The sequence below is a fragment of the Cyprinodon tularosa genome, unplaced genomic scaffold (assembly GCF_016077235.1).
Source record: "Cyprinodon tularosa strain WSP-4 unplaced genomic scaffold, ASM1607723v1 ctg871, whole genome shotgun sequence".
NCBI classification, from domain to species: domain Eukaryota; kingdom Metazoa; phylum Chordata; class Actinopteri; order Cyprinodontiformes; family Cyprinodontidae; genus Cyprinodon; species Cyprinodon tularosa.
Window position 1 is genome coordinate 143905 of NW_024039642.1, and position 22010 is coordinate 165914.

At 43.8% G+C, this 22010-nt stretch overlaps 1 protein-coding gene across 3 annotated transcripts in view; it reads left to right on the top strand.

Moving 5' to 3' along the window:
- Window positions 1-22010, top strand: part of usp2a (ubiquitin specific peptidase 2a) — a 75351-nt gene that overhangs the window by 15640 nt on the left and 37701 nt on the right. Inside the window, exons 1-3 of one of the 3 annotated variants that reach the window (XM_038273428.1) lie at window positions 2331-2561; window positions 4258-4348; window positions 14019-14800. In XM_038273428.1, the coding sequence (XP_038129356.1) occupies window positions 14072-14800 (729 nt within the window). In that variant the 5' untranslated portion in view covers window positions 2331-2561; window positions 4258-4348; window positions 14019-14071. Of the gene's footprint in view, window positions 1-2330; window positions 2562-4257; window positions 4349-14018; window positions 14801-22010 lie in introns of those variants that run through there. The other 2 variants (XM_038273430.1, XM_038273429.1) reach the window with 2 other exon arrangements.

A 22010-nucleotide genomic window follows, 5' to 3' on the forward strand; every position in this document is an offset into this window, starting at 1 on the left:
CTCTGTGTTGCCCTGTGATGGACTGGAGACCTGTCCAGGGTGTGACCTCACTGTTCTCCCATAGACTGCCGGAGATAGACACCCTGATGGATTAAGTGGGAAAGATGGATGGAGAACATATACTTAAAGTCGTAGGGAAATCATATTTAAATGTCAAATCATTCTGGCTTAAATATGTATAAAAATGTAATCTTTATCAGACCATAATGTCACTAAATGTAGAAAATTGCTATTTAAAAAATAAATCCAGTCTTAAAATTTGTGTTTTTTCAATTATCTTCTGCAGGCCAGTTAGTTCTACGTCAGCCTGAACTCCTAAATTCGGCCAATCATATATCAACGGTCATCTGTCAATCAAATGTTTTCGGTCATAGCATCTTGACCAAACCAAGCTTCTGCCGCCCTGGCGTCCTCTTCCACAACATCTTCGTCCCCGCTTTCCTCCTCTAAATAAAAGAGGGATGACGGAGGAGACTCATCCACGACCTCCGACACTAAACTCTCCTCCTCTTGCATGTTTCCGCTGTCCATAGCGTTCCTTGACAGCGTCGTTTCTAAGTCACCAATTTAGTGCTACTTGGTCCCAATGGAATTTCCCATTGGGAACCTGCTAGCACTAAGATGCTAACTGGTTAGCAAGATGCGACCAACAAACCGGCCACAACCAAACATGTTTGCGAACCTTCCACCACAAAAATCCCGCCCCCTTGATAATTGACCAATCACATTCACTTTATTCACTCGTGTAAAGTCGGGCACCACTCGGGAGAATTCGGAAATGCAATGGTTGGAACAGCCGCTTCCCTACGACTTTAAGCCAAGAAACTCTATGTTAGCTCTATGTTCACAGATGTGGAAAAGACAAATTTTCCTGCTGTGGGACATGGAGGAGGCTCTGTTATGCTCTGGGCTGCTTCATCTGAATCTCTGCAGGGTCAATTGAAATCTCCAGACTGTCAGGGATGATGGAGAGAAATGTGCTGCAGTGTCGACAGTTTGGTCTTGGCAGCAGCTCAACAGGATCAGGAACCATTGATGGACTCTAAGGTTGGGAAACAATCATGAAGGGAACCATCATTTTAGTCCATAAATCATTCTATTAATGAAAATTAATATCTGACTTTTTGCTCAAAAGTCTACAGAAATGTATATGCTTGTATGCATGAGTGAGTGTTAGGGCTGAAATAAATTATTAACTAATAATAATTATTAATTGAATTATTAATTAAAACAGATTAATCAAATAATAATTTTATCATCTGCTAATTTGATAATTAAAATTAAATGGTTACCAAGAGTAACGGTACACAACCTTAAAGGAAAAGTCCGGTCAGCGAGGAATTTTGCTACCTTTGCGGTGTTTTAATGAATTTAGCATTAATTAGTAAAAAAATAAAAACTAATAATTTTCGTGGCGATCACTGAGTCTGGGAGTGGCCATTGTTGCCCAAATCTAGTAGCCCCTCCCTCCTGCCATCTTCCAGCAGTGACGTCACGGTGCGGTAAGCCTAGCGCCATTCTCCCCGCTTTCCAAGCTAAATCAATGGGAACTACTAGACACATCTGCAATCAACAACAATTATTGAAGATTTCCAGAGGACTTCACCATTGAAATTCACCAGAGCTATAGTGAAACTGACAATGCCCACGTGCATGGCAGCTGGATGCTGGAATACATCGGGGAAAAGTGAAAAAAAAGAGTTATTCCACCTTTCTGATTCCTGATCCTCCACGGACGGGTTGGTCGTTGGATCGCCAACTTGAAGAGGGAGGATTTGCCATCGAACTTCTGGCCAGAGAAAAAACCCGTAATATGTAGCCAACATTTGGAAGAAGAATGTTTTCAAGATGACTTGGATAATAGCGCGGTGTGACAAACAGCAGATACAGCACTGGGACTTGATCAACAGCCGATACCGCACCGTGACGTCACTAACCAGTAGGTGGCAGTAGTGTTCTTTGACAAACATGGATGCCTCCAGTAAAGCACATTCACATGGAAATTACTCTGAATTAAAAACACTGATCATTTATTGAACAGGATGGAATCATTCATTTATTACAGTAATTAAGATTAACAAAAATTTACAAATTTAAACTATAAACATTTTAAATATAAATTTGTTAAATTAAAGACTAATAGTTTTCAATACATTAATATAATTATATATATTTTTATCTGGAGTCCACTTATACTTTTCCGTAAAGTTTATTCTATATTTCAGATGGACGTGTGGCGTGGAGCGTCGATGCGTCTCGGTTTCCTCTCAGGCTCGGTTCTGACTGGTGGAATATTTTTTCCTGCGTTCAGTCAGCAGCCGTTCAGTCGGGCTCCCAGAGCGCTCGGCGCTGGTTGTCCTTTAAGAGCGAAGCAGAATGCCAGGGGAGCGCCCAGAGACCTGTGGAGGTCACGGCCGTCTGCTATATTTACCGGCTCTGTAACCCGATCCGTGGCATTCTGCACAGCTGCGCTCACACCGTCTTTCCTCTGGGTCCACAGTGTCCTGAGCAGCGCCCCTACTGCTTTCTCTCCGCAGACCCAACCGCTCAGAACAACAAGGGTGAGCCTTTTCAAAGCCATTGTAACCTCAGCGTTTTTCCTGCCTTTACCTCCCTGCAGGTGAACCCGCCGGGTTCCGGACTGCTGGTGGTTTGGTCTGTTTATGCGGCTCTGTAACCATCAGTCCGGCTCCAGGCTCAGGATCCAACTTTTAGACACTTCTAGGTTTTTGCTGATCAGTAGAAGAAAATGAAAACCGTTTCCTTCAGCTATGATGGTCGTTGGCTGCTGCTGCATTTTTTTTCTAACATCCTCTTCATCTGGGCAGGAAAAAAAGCTTTTAATGGACCTGATTGTTGGATTATCGTTCTAATAATCGTTCGTTCGTTTAAAGCTGAATTTATCTCCTGGAAAGTTAAGCTGCCTGCTTCATTGCTTCTCTATTTATGGGCCTGGCAGCTAATAGTTCCTCTAAATCTATATTTGTCACATGAGGAGCTTTTCTGACACGTTAGCCGTCTTCCTGCGGTTCCTCCAATTCACATCATGTCAAGTCACTTTCCAGTTCACCAGATCATCCAGTCAGATTGATTCAAAGTTTTCTATCGAAGGAAACTTATTGACTCTTCAGCAATCCCTCACACTAAGCAGGCTTGTAGCGACAGTGGAGAGGAAAAACTCCCTTTGAACAGGAAGAAACCTCCAGCAGAACCAGGCTCAGTGTGAGCGGCCATCTGCTGAGGCCCACTGGGGTTCAAGGAGACAGAAGCAGACATAGAAAAAGAAGCATAGATACAAAAGGCAACTGTCAACCAGCTCCACAGGCGGCCCCGTCCAGGAAACACACAGCCAGGCAGACGAGCTCCGAGCCAGCTCCCATGTCAGAGGATGAAGAGAGCACATCCAGTTAGTCACAGTCAGAGAAACAGGACTACACTGGAAAACAGGCCAAGCTCCAACATCTAGAAACAAAGGTGTTGATGGCAGCAGCACAGCTGATATTTCTCTCCAGGATGGAGTCACAGCCAAACAGGAACAGACCAGATGAAGCTACTATGAGAAAAAGCAGAGAGAGCAGAACGTTAGAGATTGAACTAACAGATTCTGCAGAGTGGGAGAATAGAGATAGAATGAAGCAGAATGATGAAAAAGGGGTCCCTATGTCCTCCAGCAGTCTAAGCCTATAGCAGCAGAACCTGAGCCAGTCTAACTAAGTCTGCACCAAAATCTCCGTCATCACATCAAGTCATCTAACCCCCCCCCCACACCCACACTCACACAAACACACACCCCGCACACCGAGGGACCAGCCAGAATGGGAATCTAAAAATTTGGTTTTAAATATTTTTCAGTTTCAAATATTTTTAATTTAAAAAAATATTTTTCCATTTTTAAATCTGTTTTTAAATCAATCAAATCAGGGCTTTAACATTTATTTTATGGAGTGATGAGACAAAACTTTTATTTCTGCTGTGAAAAGGTTTTTGCTCCTCTAGTAGAAATATGTAAAGTAGAATCTGCTCATCAACAGACCTTCTGTCACGCCTGGATTTTCCAGCAGGACGTTGATTTAAGAGTCCAGCTTTAAAAAGTCCAGCTTGGTCAGGAAGGTTGGATGTTTCCTAAAACCAACTGAGACGCTCATACAGCCCAGCCTGATGATGACGATGATGCCTCTGATCTTCCTCTCTCGTCTCGTGGCGTTGCTTAAAGCGGGATCCTCGGTGCTGATCGGTGTGGCGTGTTTGTTTTCACAGGGTGGAAGCGTTGGGTGGCGACCGTAGGATGAGCTGCCCCCAAAGCCACGGAGTCGGCGGCGACTGACGCACACTGCCACCTAAACAGCAGGTAACGCGCGCTTCACCCATTAACACACAGTGGAGGTTAGAAAGGTCACTGATTTTATTTGAACAGCGTCCAACGTTGGCAAAGCAAACTAACATCAGAGATCCACTGTAGCCTGTTTAGGTTAACTTCAATAAGGGCCCAAAGTGGGGTCAGAGGTTAGAGGTCAAAGGATGGCTTTCACAGTTATTGTGATGTGATCCCTGATGCGTATAAAGGGTTAAAATGAACACACAGATAAAAAATATTTTTTTTTGTCCCACTGTACGAAGGTGTTCTTTTTTGAAAAAGTGTGATTCCATCATTTATTTACTGTTTAAAACAAATAGAAATATGCTTTTTTTTAAGTTTTACCTGCTTTAGTGTAGAATGGACATTCTGACCACATATAGAAAACATGTTATGATTTTATGTTCAATGTCCATCCGGGAAGGAAGTCACGTTAATGTTGAGATTTTATATTCTATTCTATTCCCAGCCAGCTGGGAGTTTATATTTCTGATACTTTAAGATGTTTATTGCCCTCCCCTGTAGGGGGGGGTAAAATATGTTATTTAATCAGATATTATTTCAGCTGTTATATACTGTTTATGACACACGTCCTACTAGCTGTGTGTTAGAACAATAGATGAAAGAGTGATTTGAATATTTCTATTTATTTCTGCACATACATGGAATAAATTCACCACAACTTCTGTTCAAAATATAAGAGTTTATTAACAAAAATCATTTAACTCCAAGTCAAACGTATTTCAGTTTAACACTCTCAACTAAGACTAGTGAAACTCAACTAAACTAAACTACTATGTACAAAGAGGAAGGGAAACACGTTTGAAAACCATTTTACAGTTTAAGATGGATTTTATTTTTAAAACCAAAGTTTATCTGGAAGAATTTGGGATATGATCGAATTAGCTTTTCACTAATTTAGAGAAATTGGAATGTTTTCAGACCAATTCACAATGCAAATCCATGAGGTGAATAAAACATTATTTGGCCAATTGTTCCTCAGAGGGGTGTTTTTATTTTTTGTCTAAAGAAAGGGCAGGAATGCTGGTGAAGATTCTCAGTCATCCAGGTAATAGTCAATCCCAAAAAACAAAACAAAAAACAATATGGCTAAACACAGAAGAGCGCCCTCCTCTGGACAAGACTGCGCTACATCTACACCTTGTGGACAAAGGACATTCTTTGGAGGACCAGAATGTTCACATTTTGGACAAAGAAGACGGGTGGTTTGAGAGGAGCGTGAAGGAAGCCATCTATGTTAAGAAAGAAAAACCAACCTTAAACAGAGGGGGGGGGGGCTCAGATTTCAGCTTTCAAAAACCTCCAATGCAGCAATAGAGTTGATTCCCTTCCGCTATCACTTCCCTTCCCTCTAACGACCCCCCCTTTCAGAGACATAGACAGGTATGGGGCATTGCAGGCTAACAAATTCTGAATTGAAAAAGCTTCCTGGATGGGAAGAGAAACGTCTTCAAACTTGGAAACAAAGTCCAGTGGATTGATTTTTTTAACTTTTTTGGAACGACTATGACCTGGATGACTGAGAATCTTCACCAACATACTCACATCTGTTAGCCTGGGTGCCAGTCAGAACTTAGTCCCGCCCACAAGGTTTGAGTTCGGGGAAGTTCGGTCTGGCTCTGCTCCATAGTAGCGCGAGTATTATCGCCCACTGTCAGGCGATCCAATCAAATTGTCAGGGCGGGCTTTATACGATGATGGACAGATGATCAAGAGTAACGCAATCAACCACGTGACCAAAGCGCACTTCGGTGACAACAATAATGGCTGCCGCCGGAGAGTTTGGGTGAGTAGATTCTGCTATTAGGTCTGTTCTAGAAGATATCGACAGCAAATTAATTTTAAAAGAGGAACAGAGAAACGCGATCAAGTCTCATCTTCTTATTCTAGGTGTGAAACTGCACGCTTTGATTTTTGTTGACAACAACTATGCCTCGCTTAACATACGTCACGCACTCCGTTGCTCTTATTGGTTGTAGGTCTATCCAATTGAGTGCAGAGGCATTTTTTTTCCTGGTTCGTTAAAACACGCCCCATAATCACAGCTCTATGGAGCAGCATCAGACTCATATTCTGACTAGAATTGAGTCAGACTACGTCAGGCTACACATCTGTAGCCTGGTGAGACCATCCTGATCTCGCGAGCTTTCAAGGTTTCACTCGCTAATCAGTCTGGAGACTCTCCGTTAAAGAAAATTTGGAGCCGTTCACCAAACGAACGTCCAATCAGCGTTGGCTTTGAGGCGGGTTGAGGTGTGACGCAACGAGAAGCGCGACAGTTCAGTCTAAAGAACATGGCGGCTTCAGCCGATGAAACTAGCGTTAGCGTGGCTATCGAGCAAGTTTTATCGGAATTACAGAGTATTTCTTCACTGAAAGAAGAGCAAAACACTGCTCTGGAGGCTTTTCCCAGAGGAAAAGATGTTTTTGCTCTTCTCCTGCCTAGTTTTGGCAAGAGTAGCCTCGCTTGTGGTTGTGTTTTCGTCGTCGCTCTGTTAGTACGTCATATGCTTCGTTGATCTGATTGGTTTATTTGGCCCGTCTATCACCAACATAGGCCAATCAGCTAACCAGTATTTTCGCCCCTTCCCAAAATTACTTCAACAGAAGGTTTCCAGATGGATATGCGAAGCTAATCCATCTGGCGGAGTCAGGTTACATCATCTGAGTTCTGGTATCAAACTATGAACTTTTAGGTCTAAGGATAGTTAGACCTTAGTTTGACTCATACTAACGTTTGTTTAGCAATAGCATAAACCATAGTGACGTCATGCTGAGACATTAAGCTCCAAATAAACACAGAACACTGATAGAAAAAAAAACATCAGAAAAAAAGTTTCTTAAAAATATATAAACATTTTATAAGAATAAAACCACATTTAATCAGTTAATTTTTCTTATCTGTTGAAGTTTTATTAACCTAGAAGTTCATAGCTTTAACTTTTTCATGAAAATAATTAATTTTCAAAAAGAATACATCCAAAGTCCAGTGGATTATTTTTTTACTTTTTTGGAAGGGCAGGAATGCAGCGAACGCTCTGGAGTTCGGTAGGATTTTAAAACCACGGATTACATCTTTCTTGCACAGAAAAACAAACCCAGTCAGGGCGAGAGTTGGTTAGCACAACTCAGCCGGAATGTGTAAGCTGTTGTTTCCATGGTGACATGTCCTTTCAACTGTAAAACCTATAAACTATAAGGTGCATCAAGTGTGTCCATCTCCCAGTTCACTGGGATTAAGCAGACAGACTAACCCAAAGTAGAGGAAGAATAATACTTTCAAAAAAAGCTTCACGGAAAGAAAGAACTGGCTTGACTTTTTTTTAACTCTTACTTTACACTGATACCCCAAAATAAGATTTATTAAACTAAATCGCCTCCTCAGAGGTCACCTAATTGTAAAGAGAATCCAGCTGTGTGAGTTCATTTCATAAACTCCTTTTCCTGTATTCAGATATTCAGATTTTTTTTTTCTCTTCCTGGATAATTTTGCTATGATTGCGTAGTTTTCATTGGTTTTCATTATGTTTCACTCACCTGTGGCGAGTTTACAGTAGTAGCCATTCAGATTTTCCCCACTTTCCTTGATGGTCCCTGGCTGGTCCTTGGCTGGTCTTTTGCTGGTCCCTGGCTGTTCCCTGGCTGGTCCTTGGCTGGTCCTCGGCTGGTCCTTGGCTGGTCCCTGGCTGGTCTCTGGCTGGTCCTTGGCTGGTCCCTAGCTATTCCTTGGCTGATCCTTGGTTGGTCCCTGGCTGGTCCTTGGCTGGTCCCTGGCTATTCCTTGGCTAATCCTTGGTTGGTCCCTGGCTGGTCCCTGGCTGGTCCTTGGCTGGTCTCTGGCTGGTCCTTGGCTGGTCTTTTGCTGGTTCCTGGCTGGTCCTTGGCTGGTCCTTGGCTGGTCCTTGGCTGGTCCCTGGCTGGTCTCTGGCTGGTCCTTGGCTGGTCCCTAGCTATTCCTTGGCTGATCCTTGGTTGGTCCCTGGCTGGTCCTTTGCTGGTCCCTGGCTATTCCTTGGCTAATCCTTGGTTGGTCGCTGGCTGGTCCCTGGCTGGTCCTTGGCTGGTCCCTAGCTGGTCCTTGGCTGGTCCTTGGCTGGTCTTTTGCTGGTTCCTGGCTGGTCCTTGGCTGGTCCTTGGCTGGTCCTTGGCTGGTCCCTGGCTGGTCCTTGGCTGGTCCTTGGCTGGTCCTTGGCTGGTCCCTGGCTGGTCCCTGGCTGGTCCTTGGCTGGTCCTTGGCTGGTCCTTGGCTGGTCCTTGGCTGGTCCCTGGCTGGTCTCTGGCTGGTCCTTGGCTGGTCCCTAGCTATTCCTTGGCTGATCCTTGGTTGGTCCCTGGCTGGTCCTTGGCTGGTCCCTGGCTATTCCTTGGCTGATCCTTGGTTGGTCCCTGGCTGGTCCCTGGCTGGTCCTTGGCTGGTCCCTGGCTGGTCCTTGGCTGGTCCTTGGCTGGTCTCTGGCTGGTCCTTGGCTGGTCTTTTGCTGGTTCCTGGCTGGTCCTTGGCTGATCCTTGGTTGGTCCATGGCTGGTCCCTGGCTGGTCCTTGGCTGGTCCCTGGCTGGTCCTTGGCTGGTCCTTGGCTGGTCTCTGGCTGGTCCTTGGCTGGTCTTTTGCTGGTTCCTGGCTGGTCCTTGGCTGGTCCTTGGCTGGTCCCTGGCTGGTCCTTGGCTGGTCTTTGGCTGGTCCTTGGCTGGTCCCTGGCTGGTCCCTGGCTGGTCTTTTGCTGGTTCCTGGCTGGTCCTTGCCTGGTCCTTGGCTGGTTCCTGGCTATTCCTTGGCTGGTCCCTCGCTGGTCCTTTGCTGGTCCCTGGCTGGTCCTTTGCTGGTTCCTGGCTGGTCCTTTGCTGGTTCCTGGCTGGTCCTTGGCTGGTCCTTGGCTGGTCCCTGGCTGGTCCCTAGCTGGTTCCTGGCTGGACCTTTGCTGGTCCTTGCTTGGTCCCAGGCTGATCCTTGGTTGGTCCCTGGCTGGTCCTTGGTTGGTCCCTGGCTATTACTTGGCTGGCCCTTGGTTGGTCCCAGGCTGATCCTTGGTTGGTCCCTGGCTATTCCTTGGCTGGTACCTGGCTGGTCCCTGGCTATTGCTCTGCTGGTCCTTGGCTGGTCCCTGGCTATTCCTTGGTTGGTCCCTGGCTATTCCTTGGCTGGTGCCTGGCTGGTCTCTGGCTGGTCCCTGGCTATTCCTTGGCTGATCCTTGGCTGGTCCCTGGCTGGTCCTTGGCTGGTCCCTGGCTGGTCTCTGGCTGATCCCTGGCTGGTCCCTGGCTATTCCTTGGCTGGTCCCTGGCTGGTCCTTGGCTGGTCCCTGGCTGGTCTCTGGTTGGTCCCTGGCTATTCCTTGGCTGATCCTTGGCTGGTCCCTGGCTGGTCCTTGGCTGGTCCCTGGCTGGTCTCTGGCTGATCCCTGGCTGGTCCCTGGCTATTCCTTGGCTGATCCTTGGCTGGTTCCTGGCTATTCCTTGGCTGGTCCCTCGCTGGTCCTTTGCTGGTTCCTGGCTGGTCCTTTGCTTGTTCCTGGCTGGTCCTTTGCTGGTTCCTGGCTGGTCCTTTGCTGGTTCCTGGCTGGTCCTTGGCTGGTCCTTGGCTGGTCCCTGGCTGGTCCCTGCCTGGTCCTTGGCTGGTTCCTGGCTATTCCTTGGCTGGTCCCTCGCTGGTCCTTTGCTGGTTCCTGGCTGGTCCTTTGCTTGTTCCTGGCTGGTCCTTTGCTGGTTCCTGGCTGGTCCTTTGCTGGTCCTTGGCTGGTCCTTGGCTGGTCCCTGGCTGGCCCCTAGCTGGTTCCTGGCTGGACCTTTGCTGGTCCTTGCTTGGTCCCAGGCTGATCCTTGGTTGGTCCCTGGCTGGTCCTTGGTTGGTCCCTGGCTATTACTTGGCTGGCCCTTGGTTGGTCCCAGGCTGATCCTTGGCTGGTCCCTGGCTATTCCTTGGTTGGTCCCTAGCTATTCCTGGGCTGGTTCTTGGCTGGTTCTTGGTTGGTTCTCAGCTGGTCCCTGGCTGGCCCCTAGCTGGTTCCTGGCTGGACCTTTGCTGGTCCTTGCTTGGTCCCAGGCTGAACCTTGGTTGGTCCCTGGCTGGTCCTTGGCTGGTCCCTGGCTGGTCCCTGCCTGGTCCTTGGCTGGTTCCTGGCTATTCCTTGGCTGGTCCCTCGCTGGTCCTTTGCTGGTTCCTGGCTGGTCCTTTGCTTGTTCCTGGCTGGTCCTTTGCTGGTTCCTGGCTGGTCCTTTGCTGGTCCTTGGCTGGTCCCTGGCTGGCCCCTAGCTGGTTCCTGGCTGGACCTTTGCTGGTCCTTGCTTGGTCCCAGGCTGATCCTTGGTTGGTCCCTGGCTGGTCTCTGGCTGATCCCTGGCTGGTCCCTGGCTATTCCTTGGCTGATCCTTGGCTGGTTCCTGGCTATTCCTTGGCTGGTCCCTCGCTGGTCCTTTGCTTGTTCCTGGCTGGTCCTTTGCTGGTTCCTGGCTGGTCCTTTGCTGGTTCCTGGCTGGTCCTTGGCTGGTCCTTGGCTGGTCCCTGGCTGGTCCCTGCCTGGTCCTTGGCTGGTTCCTGGCTATTCCTTGGCTGGTCCCTCGCTGGTCCTTTGCTGGTTCCTGGCTGGTCCTTTGCTTGTTCCTGGCTGGTCCTTTGCTGGTTCCTGGCTGGTCCTTTGCTGGTCCTTGGCTGGTCCCTGGCTGGCCCCTAGCTGGTTCCTGGCTGGACCTTTGCTGGTCCTTGCTTGGTCCCAGGCTGATCCTTGGTTGGTCCCTGGCTGGTCCTTGGCTGGTCCTTGGTTGGTCCCTGGCTATTACTTGGCTGGCCCTTGGTTGGTCCCAGGCTGATCCTTGGCTGGTCCCTGGCTATTCCTTGGTTGGTCCCTAGCTATTCCTGGGCTGGTTCTTGGCTGGTTCTTGGTTGGTTCTCAGCTGGTCCTTGGTTGGTCCTAGGCTGGTCCCTGGCTATTCCTTGGTTGGTCCCTAGCTACTCCTGGGCTGGTTCTTGGCTGGTTCTTGGTTGGTTCTCAGCTGGTCCTTGGTTGGTCCTAGGCTGGTCCCTGGCTATTCTTTGGTTGGTCCCTAGCTATTTTGTTTTTATTTTTACAAAATACCTAAAATATGGCTGTTCTCTGAGAAGGTGCTTTTTTTCCCACATCATTATTAATTATTTTATCTTTTTAGATCTTTCCCTTCATGTCCCTCATACTGTAGCCAGTTGATATGATAGAATAGAATACAATTCAACTTTATTGTCATTCCACTGTCACAAGTACAGAGCAACAAAATAAATTCTCTGCATGCCGCCACTCCCTGTAGCCAGTTAACCCCCCCACCCCCACCTCTCCAGCGGGTGGTCATCCGTCTCTGTCACCGTTATTTTTGGGGTTGCAGGCTGATAAGTTGTGTTGTTCTTCGTAGCTGTCAGGTTCTCTGTTACACAGCCCTAATTTAGGAACCGTGCTGTTCGGCTTCCATTGCAATAACGGGTTTTCATGTTAAGCTGGACGTCAACTTTGTCCTCTCAGGTAACAGTCGGGTAATGCCAAACTCTGAGTCCATGTATGTTTTTTTTCTTTTCTGCGTCAGACCATAATAACTCTGCTGGACTACAGATGAAAACTCTACATATGTGCATCAGCTGGCTCTGCTCCATAGGCTCAATTATTGATGAAACCTTTGGTCACAGAAAAAATAGGCCGAGAGCGACCAGAACAAGTGGAAAAAGAGAGATGGAAAGGAAGGCCAATGTTACGAGGCGAGGAAGGGAGAGCAGAGAGGAAAGGAGGCGGTAAAAGAGAGAAGAAGAGATCAGGGTGCAGAGAGCAAGGATAAAGAAATAGGAGCCCAGCTGGATCAGCAGCATCAGATGCTTTTATTTATTTAGTTGCTGCTGCACATGTGAACTGGAGCCTCTCTGAGCCTCTGCTGCCACAGGGACACACTGTGCTGCCAGCGATGACCCCCCCACCGCCTCACAGGCTCCACCTGTAAGGATCGCTTGGAGATGGAGAGGAAAACCTGCAGCTTCTCCTTATCTCTGCTTTAAGCTTAGCGCAGGGGTAACCAATTAAAGATCAGCCAAATAAAGAAAATCTACAACCAGTAAAAGTCTGGAGAAATTTTTAATTATAATCCATTACTCTAACCCTATAATGCCAAACTTTTCGTATTTGATACATACGGTTTCTGAAATGTTTTGCGTCTGACACCTTTTGCACAATTTAATGGTAAAAACTTTGCTCAAAATCCTATTGTACACAATCAGATATACCTGATAACAGAGGGCAGAAGACTACACAAAAAATAATCTTGACTTATCGCATAGTAATAAATTATTAATATCAAAAATGTATTTCTGTTTTTTTTTTTACATATTTTATTAAAAGGCCAAATAAGGAATTCAAACCAAAAAAAAGTAATTTTCTGTTTTGTTTTATTCTTGGATCGGGCTTTAAAAGGTTAAACAGAATTTAACACTGAAATAAAATAAGGTGTTTATGCACCCAGGTTATGCATTGAATTTTTAAATTAAAAAAAATATAAACTTTTTTTTTCCATTTTAAAATCTAAAGTGTTTTTTGAAGTAGGGAGCAACAATCATTCGGGTTGGTATATAGACAATTTCCTGACTCACATATTTTATAAAACACCTGAACTGACCGTAGGGAAATCATATTTAAATGTCAAATCATTCTGGCCTAAACATGTATATATATAACTGTACTCTTTATCAGACCATATTGTCCTAAAATTTAGAAAATTTTTATTAAAATCATTTTTTCCCGTTATCTTATGCAGGTTAGTTATTCGTCAGCCTGAACATCTAAATTCGTCCAATCATATATCAACGGTCATCTGTCAATCAAAATTTTTCAGTCATAGCATCTTGAGTCATATGTCGCAGCTAATATACCCAACGGTTGATTTCAGAAATCAGAATCATTTCCCGTTGAGTTCCGTCCCAGTGTTCACGGGGATGGACGTCTGTGTCTTCGGCATTCAGGAATCAGAAAGGTGGAATAACTCTTTTTTTCACTTTTACCCGATGTATTCCAGCATCCAGCTGCCATGCATGTGGGCATTGTCAGTTTCACTATAGCTCTGGTGAATTTCAATGGTGAAGTCCTCTGGAAATCTTCAATAATTGTTGTTGATTGCAGATGTGTCTAGTAGTTCCCATTGATTTAGCTTGTAAAGCGGGGAGAATGGCGCTAGGCTTACCGCACCGTGACGTCACTGCTGGAAGATGGCAGGAGGGAGGGGCTACTATATTTGGGCAAAAATGGCCGCTCCCAGACTCGAAGATCGCGATGAAAATTGTTTGTATTTTTTTACTGATAAACGCTAAATTCATTAAATCACCGCAAACGTATTAGTTTTAGGTATAAATAATGATCCATTAAATATTCTTTGCTGACTGAACTTTTCCTTTAAAACCTACATTTAGGCTCTAATGATTAGGAATGCTAAAGGCCCACGCTGTAACGGCCTTTTCGGTATTTAACACTAAATCAGTTAAAAAGTCTGAAAACTTATCAACAAATTGCCTAAAGGCCACAGCTGGACTCGTCTCTCTGATTGGATGACCTCTGAAGGTAACCGTAGGGCTCTTGCAGGACTACGCCTGCATGCCTGCTGCTCTGTTGAACTGATGAACGATGTTTGTGTCTCTTTGCTGTCTCCAGTCAATGCAGTCTTCCAGAGGCACTCCCCCCCCTGTGGCCTGGAAAGCAGCAGCATGTCCCGCATCTCCTCCACCCCCAAACGCTATGCAGGCTCCTCCTACACCAGCCACTACAGCTCCTACGGCTCCTCCGTGACCCCGGGCCTTAGCTCCTACGGCGAGCGGGACCGACTGTCCTCCTACAAGTCTCCGACCTCCTCATCCTCCTCAGGATACACATCCAGCTACCTGAGCAGCTCCACCTTCCGCGACCGTAACTACAGTGCCTCCTCAGAGCCTGACAGAGACCGGGGCCGAACCATCCCACGTACCGACATCCTCGGGAGCAGCAGCAGCTACAGACGGAGCGAGAGCCTCAGCCGAACCCCCGCCAGGAGCTATGGAGCTGCAGGGCTGAGCGGGGGGTCGGCCTACTCAGGCTACAGCTATACTTCGTCCTTAGCCCCGTCCAGCTACCTCGCTTCTTCACCGGCAGCCTCCAGCATCTCACTGAACAGAAGAAAATCTGTTTCCCAGAGTGACCTGAGCAGAGACTTGTCCTCTCTGAGCCTCAGCAATGCTTCCTCCTCCACCCCGTCCTCCTCCACCAGTGCCCTGCAGAGCTACCGCAGTCGTACTAAGGAGGAGGCGGGGTCGTACGACGCAGGCTCCAGACCGGGCTGCTCCAACCTGCCTCGGAGTTCCACCCAGGAGGCCTTCAGCAGCAGCAGCAGAGTTATCAGCTCCTCCCTATGGGAACCCAGCAGCAGCAGCCTGTCCGACAGCGCGAGCAGAAAGCCCACAGTAAGTCTTCTTTCTTCTTCTGCTCCTAAAACATTGATGCAGGCTGAGAGTTGGCATCACTGATCTCTATTTATTCACTGAATAGCTGATTGCCCCTTGGAAGTACGGCTTGAAGTGAAGCCTTCGGCCAACATATTCTGTTTTAGACAAGAAAAGAAGATTAGATATAGGTCTATAATTGACCAAATCGTCTGGGTCAAGAGACGGTTTCTCAAGCAGAGGTTTAATTCCAGCAACCTTAAAAGCCTTAGGTACATGTTCCTGTTACAGAGATAGATTAATCACATCTAAAATGGAGGAGGAGATCAAAGGGAATACCTCCTTAAATAACCTGGTTGGAACTGGATCTAACATCCAAGTTGAAGGCTTAGATGAAGACAATAGTTTTGCTAACTCAGAAAGTTCAACTGGATCAAAGCAGTCTAAACCCGGTTCAGATTCCATGACTACCTCAGGTAGAATGGACGGTTCAACAGAGCTATGGCTCTGGGTGAGTTTGGCAACGGGATTAAAAATAAATCTAGGATTATTCTTATTCTCCTCTATTAATGAGGAGAAGTATGCTGCTCTTGCTTTACAAAGGGTCCTCTTATACAGCATTAAACCATTTTTCCAGACTAGGAAGGACTCCCGCAGGCCTGTGGAACGATATTTTCTCTCCAGTTTCCTAGCCTTTTGCTTCAAAGTGCGCAGCTCTGCATTAAACCAAGGAGCAAGCTTTCTATTTGTAATGGTTTTCATTTTCAAAGGAGCTGCGTTGTCTAAGGCAATACGCAGAGAACTAGCAACCCCATCAACAAAATCATCAACCTGTGAAGGGGAATAAGCTAAGCTTTTGCACTCTGCAGCACTGCTCAGCGACACAGAGAAGAGAGAAACAGATTCTTTAAAATGTATAACTGCACTATCTGATAATGATCTAATAAAATTGAACCTTCTTTTGGGGGAGGAGAACTCTGTTAAAGTAATCCTGAAGGTTATTAGAAAGTGGTCAGAGAGGACAGGGTTGTGAGGAAATACTGTTATTTCTTCACATTCTATGCCGTATGTCAGCACAAGATCCAAAGTATGAAGATGAGAATGTGTGGGACTATTAACATTTTGAACAAAGCCAATAGTGTCTAAGATAGCATTAAAGGCTGCTCTTAAGCTATCGCCTTCAATGTCAGCATGGATGTTAAAATCTCCCACTATGATGACCCTGTCAGTATTTAATACCAAATCAGAAAGGAACTCTGAAAACTCATCTAAAAATTCAGAGTAAGGACCTGGTGGACGATACAAAGTTACAAAAAGAAGAGGTTTTCTTGCCTTGAAATTTGGATCAGGGAAATTAAGGGTTAAATGATCAAAGAGTTGTAGGTATTAACTGTTTTGGGAGTAATCAGTAAGTCAGACTGGAAGATTGTTGCTACTCCTCCTCCTCGCCCAGAACTTCTGGGGATGTGAAAATTTAAATAGCTTGAAGGAGTTGCCTCATTTATGCTCACATAATCCTCTTGCTGCAGCCAGGTTTCTGTAAGGCAACATAAGTCAATGTGATTATCACAAATCAAGTCATTAACTAGCAGACTTTTAGAGGAAAGAGATCTTATGTTAAACAGACCACATTTAACTGTTTTAACTTTTTCCCCAATTGGAGTTATTTTAATTTGAATTAGATTATCATGATTTCCTCCTTTGGGAATCTTTGCTAATTTATTAGATTTTGGTCGTGGGCAAGACACTGTCTGGATGGAGTAAAGAGTGGGTAACAGTAGAGAAGCTGCAGAGATGTCTGTTAAACTACAGCTCTGCTTCCTGGTCTGCACCCTGGGTGGTCAGGGTTTTGGAGGACTAATAAATTTGACCAGATTCCTGGAAAGAAGAGCTGCACCATCCAGAGTGATGCTATGAAACACATTGGCTGTTTAATAGCATCAGTAGATTAACTTTAACTTAGAATAAAAATCGGCCCATCACATTGCATAGTCATTATGAAGTCAATTAAGTCTATAAATCATGTAATTTAACATATTATACAAGTCCATCACAATAAAATTAATGTGTCAATGGAGCAGAAAAAATACAGATGAGCCAGAAGTGCTAAATTGATGATGTACATGTAATATATATGTATTTATTTACATTGTTATGGTAATTACATCTGATAATTTGAAAAAACTATACATCACAAGCACACACATATTACCACACACACACACACATATATATATATATATATATATATATATATATATATATATATATATATATATATATATATATATATATGTATATATATATATATGTATATATGTATATATATATGTATGTGTATGTATTTTTCCCTCATAATAGCATGGAATATATTTCAACTCATGACTTTCAAATAAGAAATGCAACAAACACTAAAAAAACGACAGCATCATCCACATAATTCACAGTGAATTACTTTCTATTTTCTCTACTTTCTATTTTCTAACGTTAGAGCCAATGTCAGTGTCTAACTCAGTCAATGTCTTCCAGTCAGTCTGAGATAGTCAGACTAATGTTAGTCTGCAGACTAATGTTAGTCTGCAGACTAAACTATAGGATCTATCGGCCTGATGTGACATTTGTTTACACATTTTTTACTGAGGGCTTATTCTCTGTAAATACAACTCAAAGCACTGTTAGCTGTAGTTCCTGACCACATGGGGGCACTGTTGGTCAATGACTCAATCCTTTCCTCTGTGGGCATCAAACATGTTCATTTTTTTTTTGTAATTTTCTACAAATGTTTTGATCTTTTAACTATTCAGTGTCTGCAAGTAACTCCAGCTCCCACTGAGAGGCAGACGATCTCCTAGAAACTACATTTGATGTCACCTTAAAGTCATAAAATAGGGAGATATAGGCTCTGGTCCGGTTCATGGGCTGCACCCTCCAAGGACGCGGTCTAACAGGTCTGGATCCTTCCAAGTCCGTCAAAATAAGGAGACCGGAAGAGTTTTAGCTGTGAATTCAAACAGGTCTACCCTTCAGCGGCTTTTACTGCCGTATGCTCTGTCGCCTAGCAACCGTTACTGTTGACACACAAAGCAGGAAAAGAATGAATACTGAACTTTTCAAAACTTTTTCTTTTTTTTATGTTTATTTTACTTTTTTACTCTAAAGTGAACAGAGGCCGTTTCTCAATATGCGTTCTTGAGCGTTCTCGTGTGCTCGTGTACTCGTGAAACGTCATCAGCCTCAGCCCGAGTACCGTTCCAATTCTCAAGAACGCCAGATCGAGAACGCATATAATCCCCGGATGTTGTTCTCACCCCGCCCTCTTTATCGAGCATGCATCAGAGCAGACTTGTGCATTCTTCAGACTGACCGCTTCCCCAGAATGCACCGCGGCCGCAGCTTGATTCCAGACAGCGCTCACAGTGGTAAGTTAAACATTCCCTTTTCTGCTGCTGTTGTTCTTCAAAAGTACGTTTTGAACTCGTTTGAGGCGATAACATTATACATTGAAGCCTCCCTGTGTGGTCTGTTTACAGAGTTAGTGCGAAATTTAAAAAAAAAGTCCGACGTTGAGCGGACCAGAGTGACCAGCAGACCTCCGAGGGTAACCGCAGCCAGGGCCAAATTTACCCCGTCTGTAGTGCACTTCTCTCGGTCTAGTTATGTGTGAACTACCGCTCCTTCTGATGGCGGTTTTTTGCGGTTCGGTAATTTTTTTTAATGTTTTTTAAGCTTTAGAAATTAAAAGTATTGTTTTCAACATGTTTTGTGTAGGGAATAAATAGTTTTGACTGTTAAAGAAATGCTAAACAACGTTGCATGTGATGACGTCACGAGTACGCTTCTGCTCCAATACACATACGTGCTTGCGTGCTCGCGTTCTCGTCAAGTCCGCTCTTCCTGCGTTCTTATGGCAAGCCAAGAAGGTCATATTTCGCATTGAATTCTCGCGTTAAGAATGAAGTTAACCCGCAAAAAACGCGCGTTCTCCCGAGATTACGCCGCTTTTTACGCCGTCTTTTACCAACAAGCGCCGCCTTTTACGCGCGTCATGATAGTACCGCAAGACGCGCGTATTCAACGCGCGTTGTGTCGGTCAGAACGCGCGTTAAATACGCGCGTTGTGGCTTGCCATAGCGCCGCCTTTTACGCGCGTCATGATAGAACCGCAAGACGCGCGTTGAATACGCGCGTTTTACTAATATGATAATGATGTTCTTCCTTCTTTTCCTACAGCCAATGCATTTGAACTGGTTGCATCCAATGGCTGATCAAGGCAGCCAGACCAAGAAAGTTCATCACAGATCTGCTTTGTGGAAAACTGCACAGAGCTCAATGTTGCAGCATTGCCAGAATTCACTGCATTGCCGTTTCACAAAGGAATAAATCCACTACATACACTTTGCTGTTATTTTGAATCCATTCCATGCCTATTTTCATGTAAAAACGTTTTGCATCAACATACATCGCCAACTAATGTTTTGTATTTACAGGTATTAGTAGGAATGTTTCACCAACTATCACCACCGAGAGGTGGCGTGGTGGCTTAAGTGACCTCCTTCAATGCAAACGTTTTGCTTCGTGGCAGGTTCGAGTCCGACTTTTCCCTTTATATTCTGTCTTGTCTCCAACCAAGCCCATTTATTTATTTATTTTTTTTCTGAGAATATAATCATAAATGTAGCCTACTTCACTGTTTTTGATCCATCGCCATGCATTCTGTCATGTAAAAACATTTTATATTGTACTAATAAAATGACAATAAAGGGGACACTTGTCTTCCAGAAAATGTGTCGGTCTGACTTGTTTTCTGAATATTTTCCTGCATATCACCAACCTTTTTCCATAATGCTTTCTACAGCCATGGAGCAACTGCTGTTAAAATTAAATTAACAGGAAGATTTCTTATTAAAAGTGTTATTAGTGCAATGAGAAAAAACTTGCTTAGTTGAGCCAGTGGAGGTTTGATGATCCCCATAGCTCATGTTCTCTGTCTCATACATATACATACATACACATATATATATATATATATATATATATATATATATATATATATATATATATATATATATATTAACCACGTCACATAAATGTTCTTTCAGTCCACAATGCTTTCAGTCTGCAGATGGCGCCATATAACGAGTAGGCTACTGGCAGAGCAGCAAACAGGTGTTTGCACCAAAGCTGTGGAACAATATAGGCAAGGTGTGTCTCTTTTTCAAGAGAGAACTGGATACTGGATTCTTTCATCTTTTTTATTTATTATGAACTATTATCTATTTCCCACTACCTTTGACCACTAGTCAGTACCTTTACTTATGTGTACTAGAACAAGATCCAAATGTGCAAGAGTCTAATTACATTTTCATTGTGGAGTAGGAGACAAGGTATGGATGCAGCACCTTCCATTGGGGGTGTATCCAGAAAACAGGTACTACGTTATTTAGATGTTACATTTAATTTTAACAGCAGTTGTTCCGTGGCTGCAGAAAGCATTATGAGCTTGGGAAAAGGTTAGCGATATGCAGGAAACATACAGAAAACAAGTCAGACAGACACATTTTCTGGAGGATAAGTGGCCCCTTTAATGTCATTTTATTAGCACAATGTAAAAAGTTGTTACATGACAGAATGAATGGCGATGGATCAAAAACAACAGAGAAGTGGGCTACATATATGGATTATATTCTTGGTTAAAGGCAAGAGAGAATATCAAAGGCATAGGTTTGATTTCAGCTTTGGCAGGGACACTATTGGTCTTCAGTTTCATTGGTCTAATGTCATTGGTCCTTTTCAAAAAGATGCATACTCTTTTTTTTAATGCTTAATGTGAGCATCAGGCTTTGATGTGTTTAAAGAGAACAGCATAATTTCTTCCTAGATTAATACAAATCTTATAAGCACTACACTCACTAGATGCTGTTTAGCAATGTTTGAAGCATCACTGGCTCTGTTCAATGTGCAATTAGGACTTTTTTCCACTTTGAAAATGTTTGCATTTAAACTTACCAGTAAGACAGAAGGTAAACACATTCCTATTTAACCAAATATAGTCTAAATATGCCTGTTATATGTTGACGTAGCATGTGTTTTCTTTTGAAGATGTATAACTGTACAGAGGTAAACAGGTGAAACCCACTCTTATTTTTTTATCTAATATGCTCTCTCTGTGTCATGCAAAATAATACATTCAACGGACGGCAAATAAATGTATTGTATTTACATGTGCACTGGAACTATAAGAGGAACTGACACTGAGGATTTTGAAATATTAACTTCACTATACAAGTTGTACATCTGGGCTGTAGTTAGTCTATGTAGCCCATTTCATAAATTTGTTCTATGGCTAAAACAATTAATCACATCTATCAATAATTTAAATAATCGTCAACTGATTTAGTAATTGATTAATCAATAACTGGAGTATAGAGCCACTAAAATGTGCCTTTAAGCCAATAGAGCGACACGCTTAGAGCAGGAATTATACCAAGATTATGAAAAAATATGTAAACATTTTGCATTTAGGACAAAAAAAAAAGTTTTAGTCTGTCAATATTCTCCATCCAGAACTCCTCCAGAGGAAACGTTTCTGTTTCACCTGGGGTCATTTCGTAAAAAAATCTACTTTAAGGAACCTTTGGGTGATCTGATTATTAATCAATTCATCAAAAAAATAATCAACAGATTAATCAATTTGCAGAATAATCATTAGTTTCAACCCATATTTTATGGTAACGTTCCAAACACATTTCTTCCATCATGCAGCAGTGAAGGGCAGCTGCTTCACCCTGAGGCTGCCCTGCATCATTATATCTGTTTCCTACAATCATATAATGTTTCTATTATACAAGTGCGTCTATAATAGTAAAGGATTATGTGTAACAACCTTTTATCATCATCCTATATTGCTTGCTGTTTAAATAGCTCCTTATGTCTATTTTCTTTTTTAGTGGCATCATCTATAAACACAACACTAAGAATCAGCCTAAGTTTATTCAAATATAAAATCACTTTTAATAATTATAAAAGACAATATAACACTATCTTATCTGTAATGTAATAGTATCCAAAATAAACAGCCAGATTCAAGCATTATTTACCAGACATTAATGTACTAATTTACTTATGGACTGTGTGGAAATCTAGAAAAATAGAATCAGTGTAAATAGAGTTCCTCTGTTTGTCTTCATCCTATTTCTAGAAGTAGAATCAATTAAATAGAACTATTTTTATG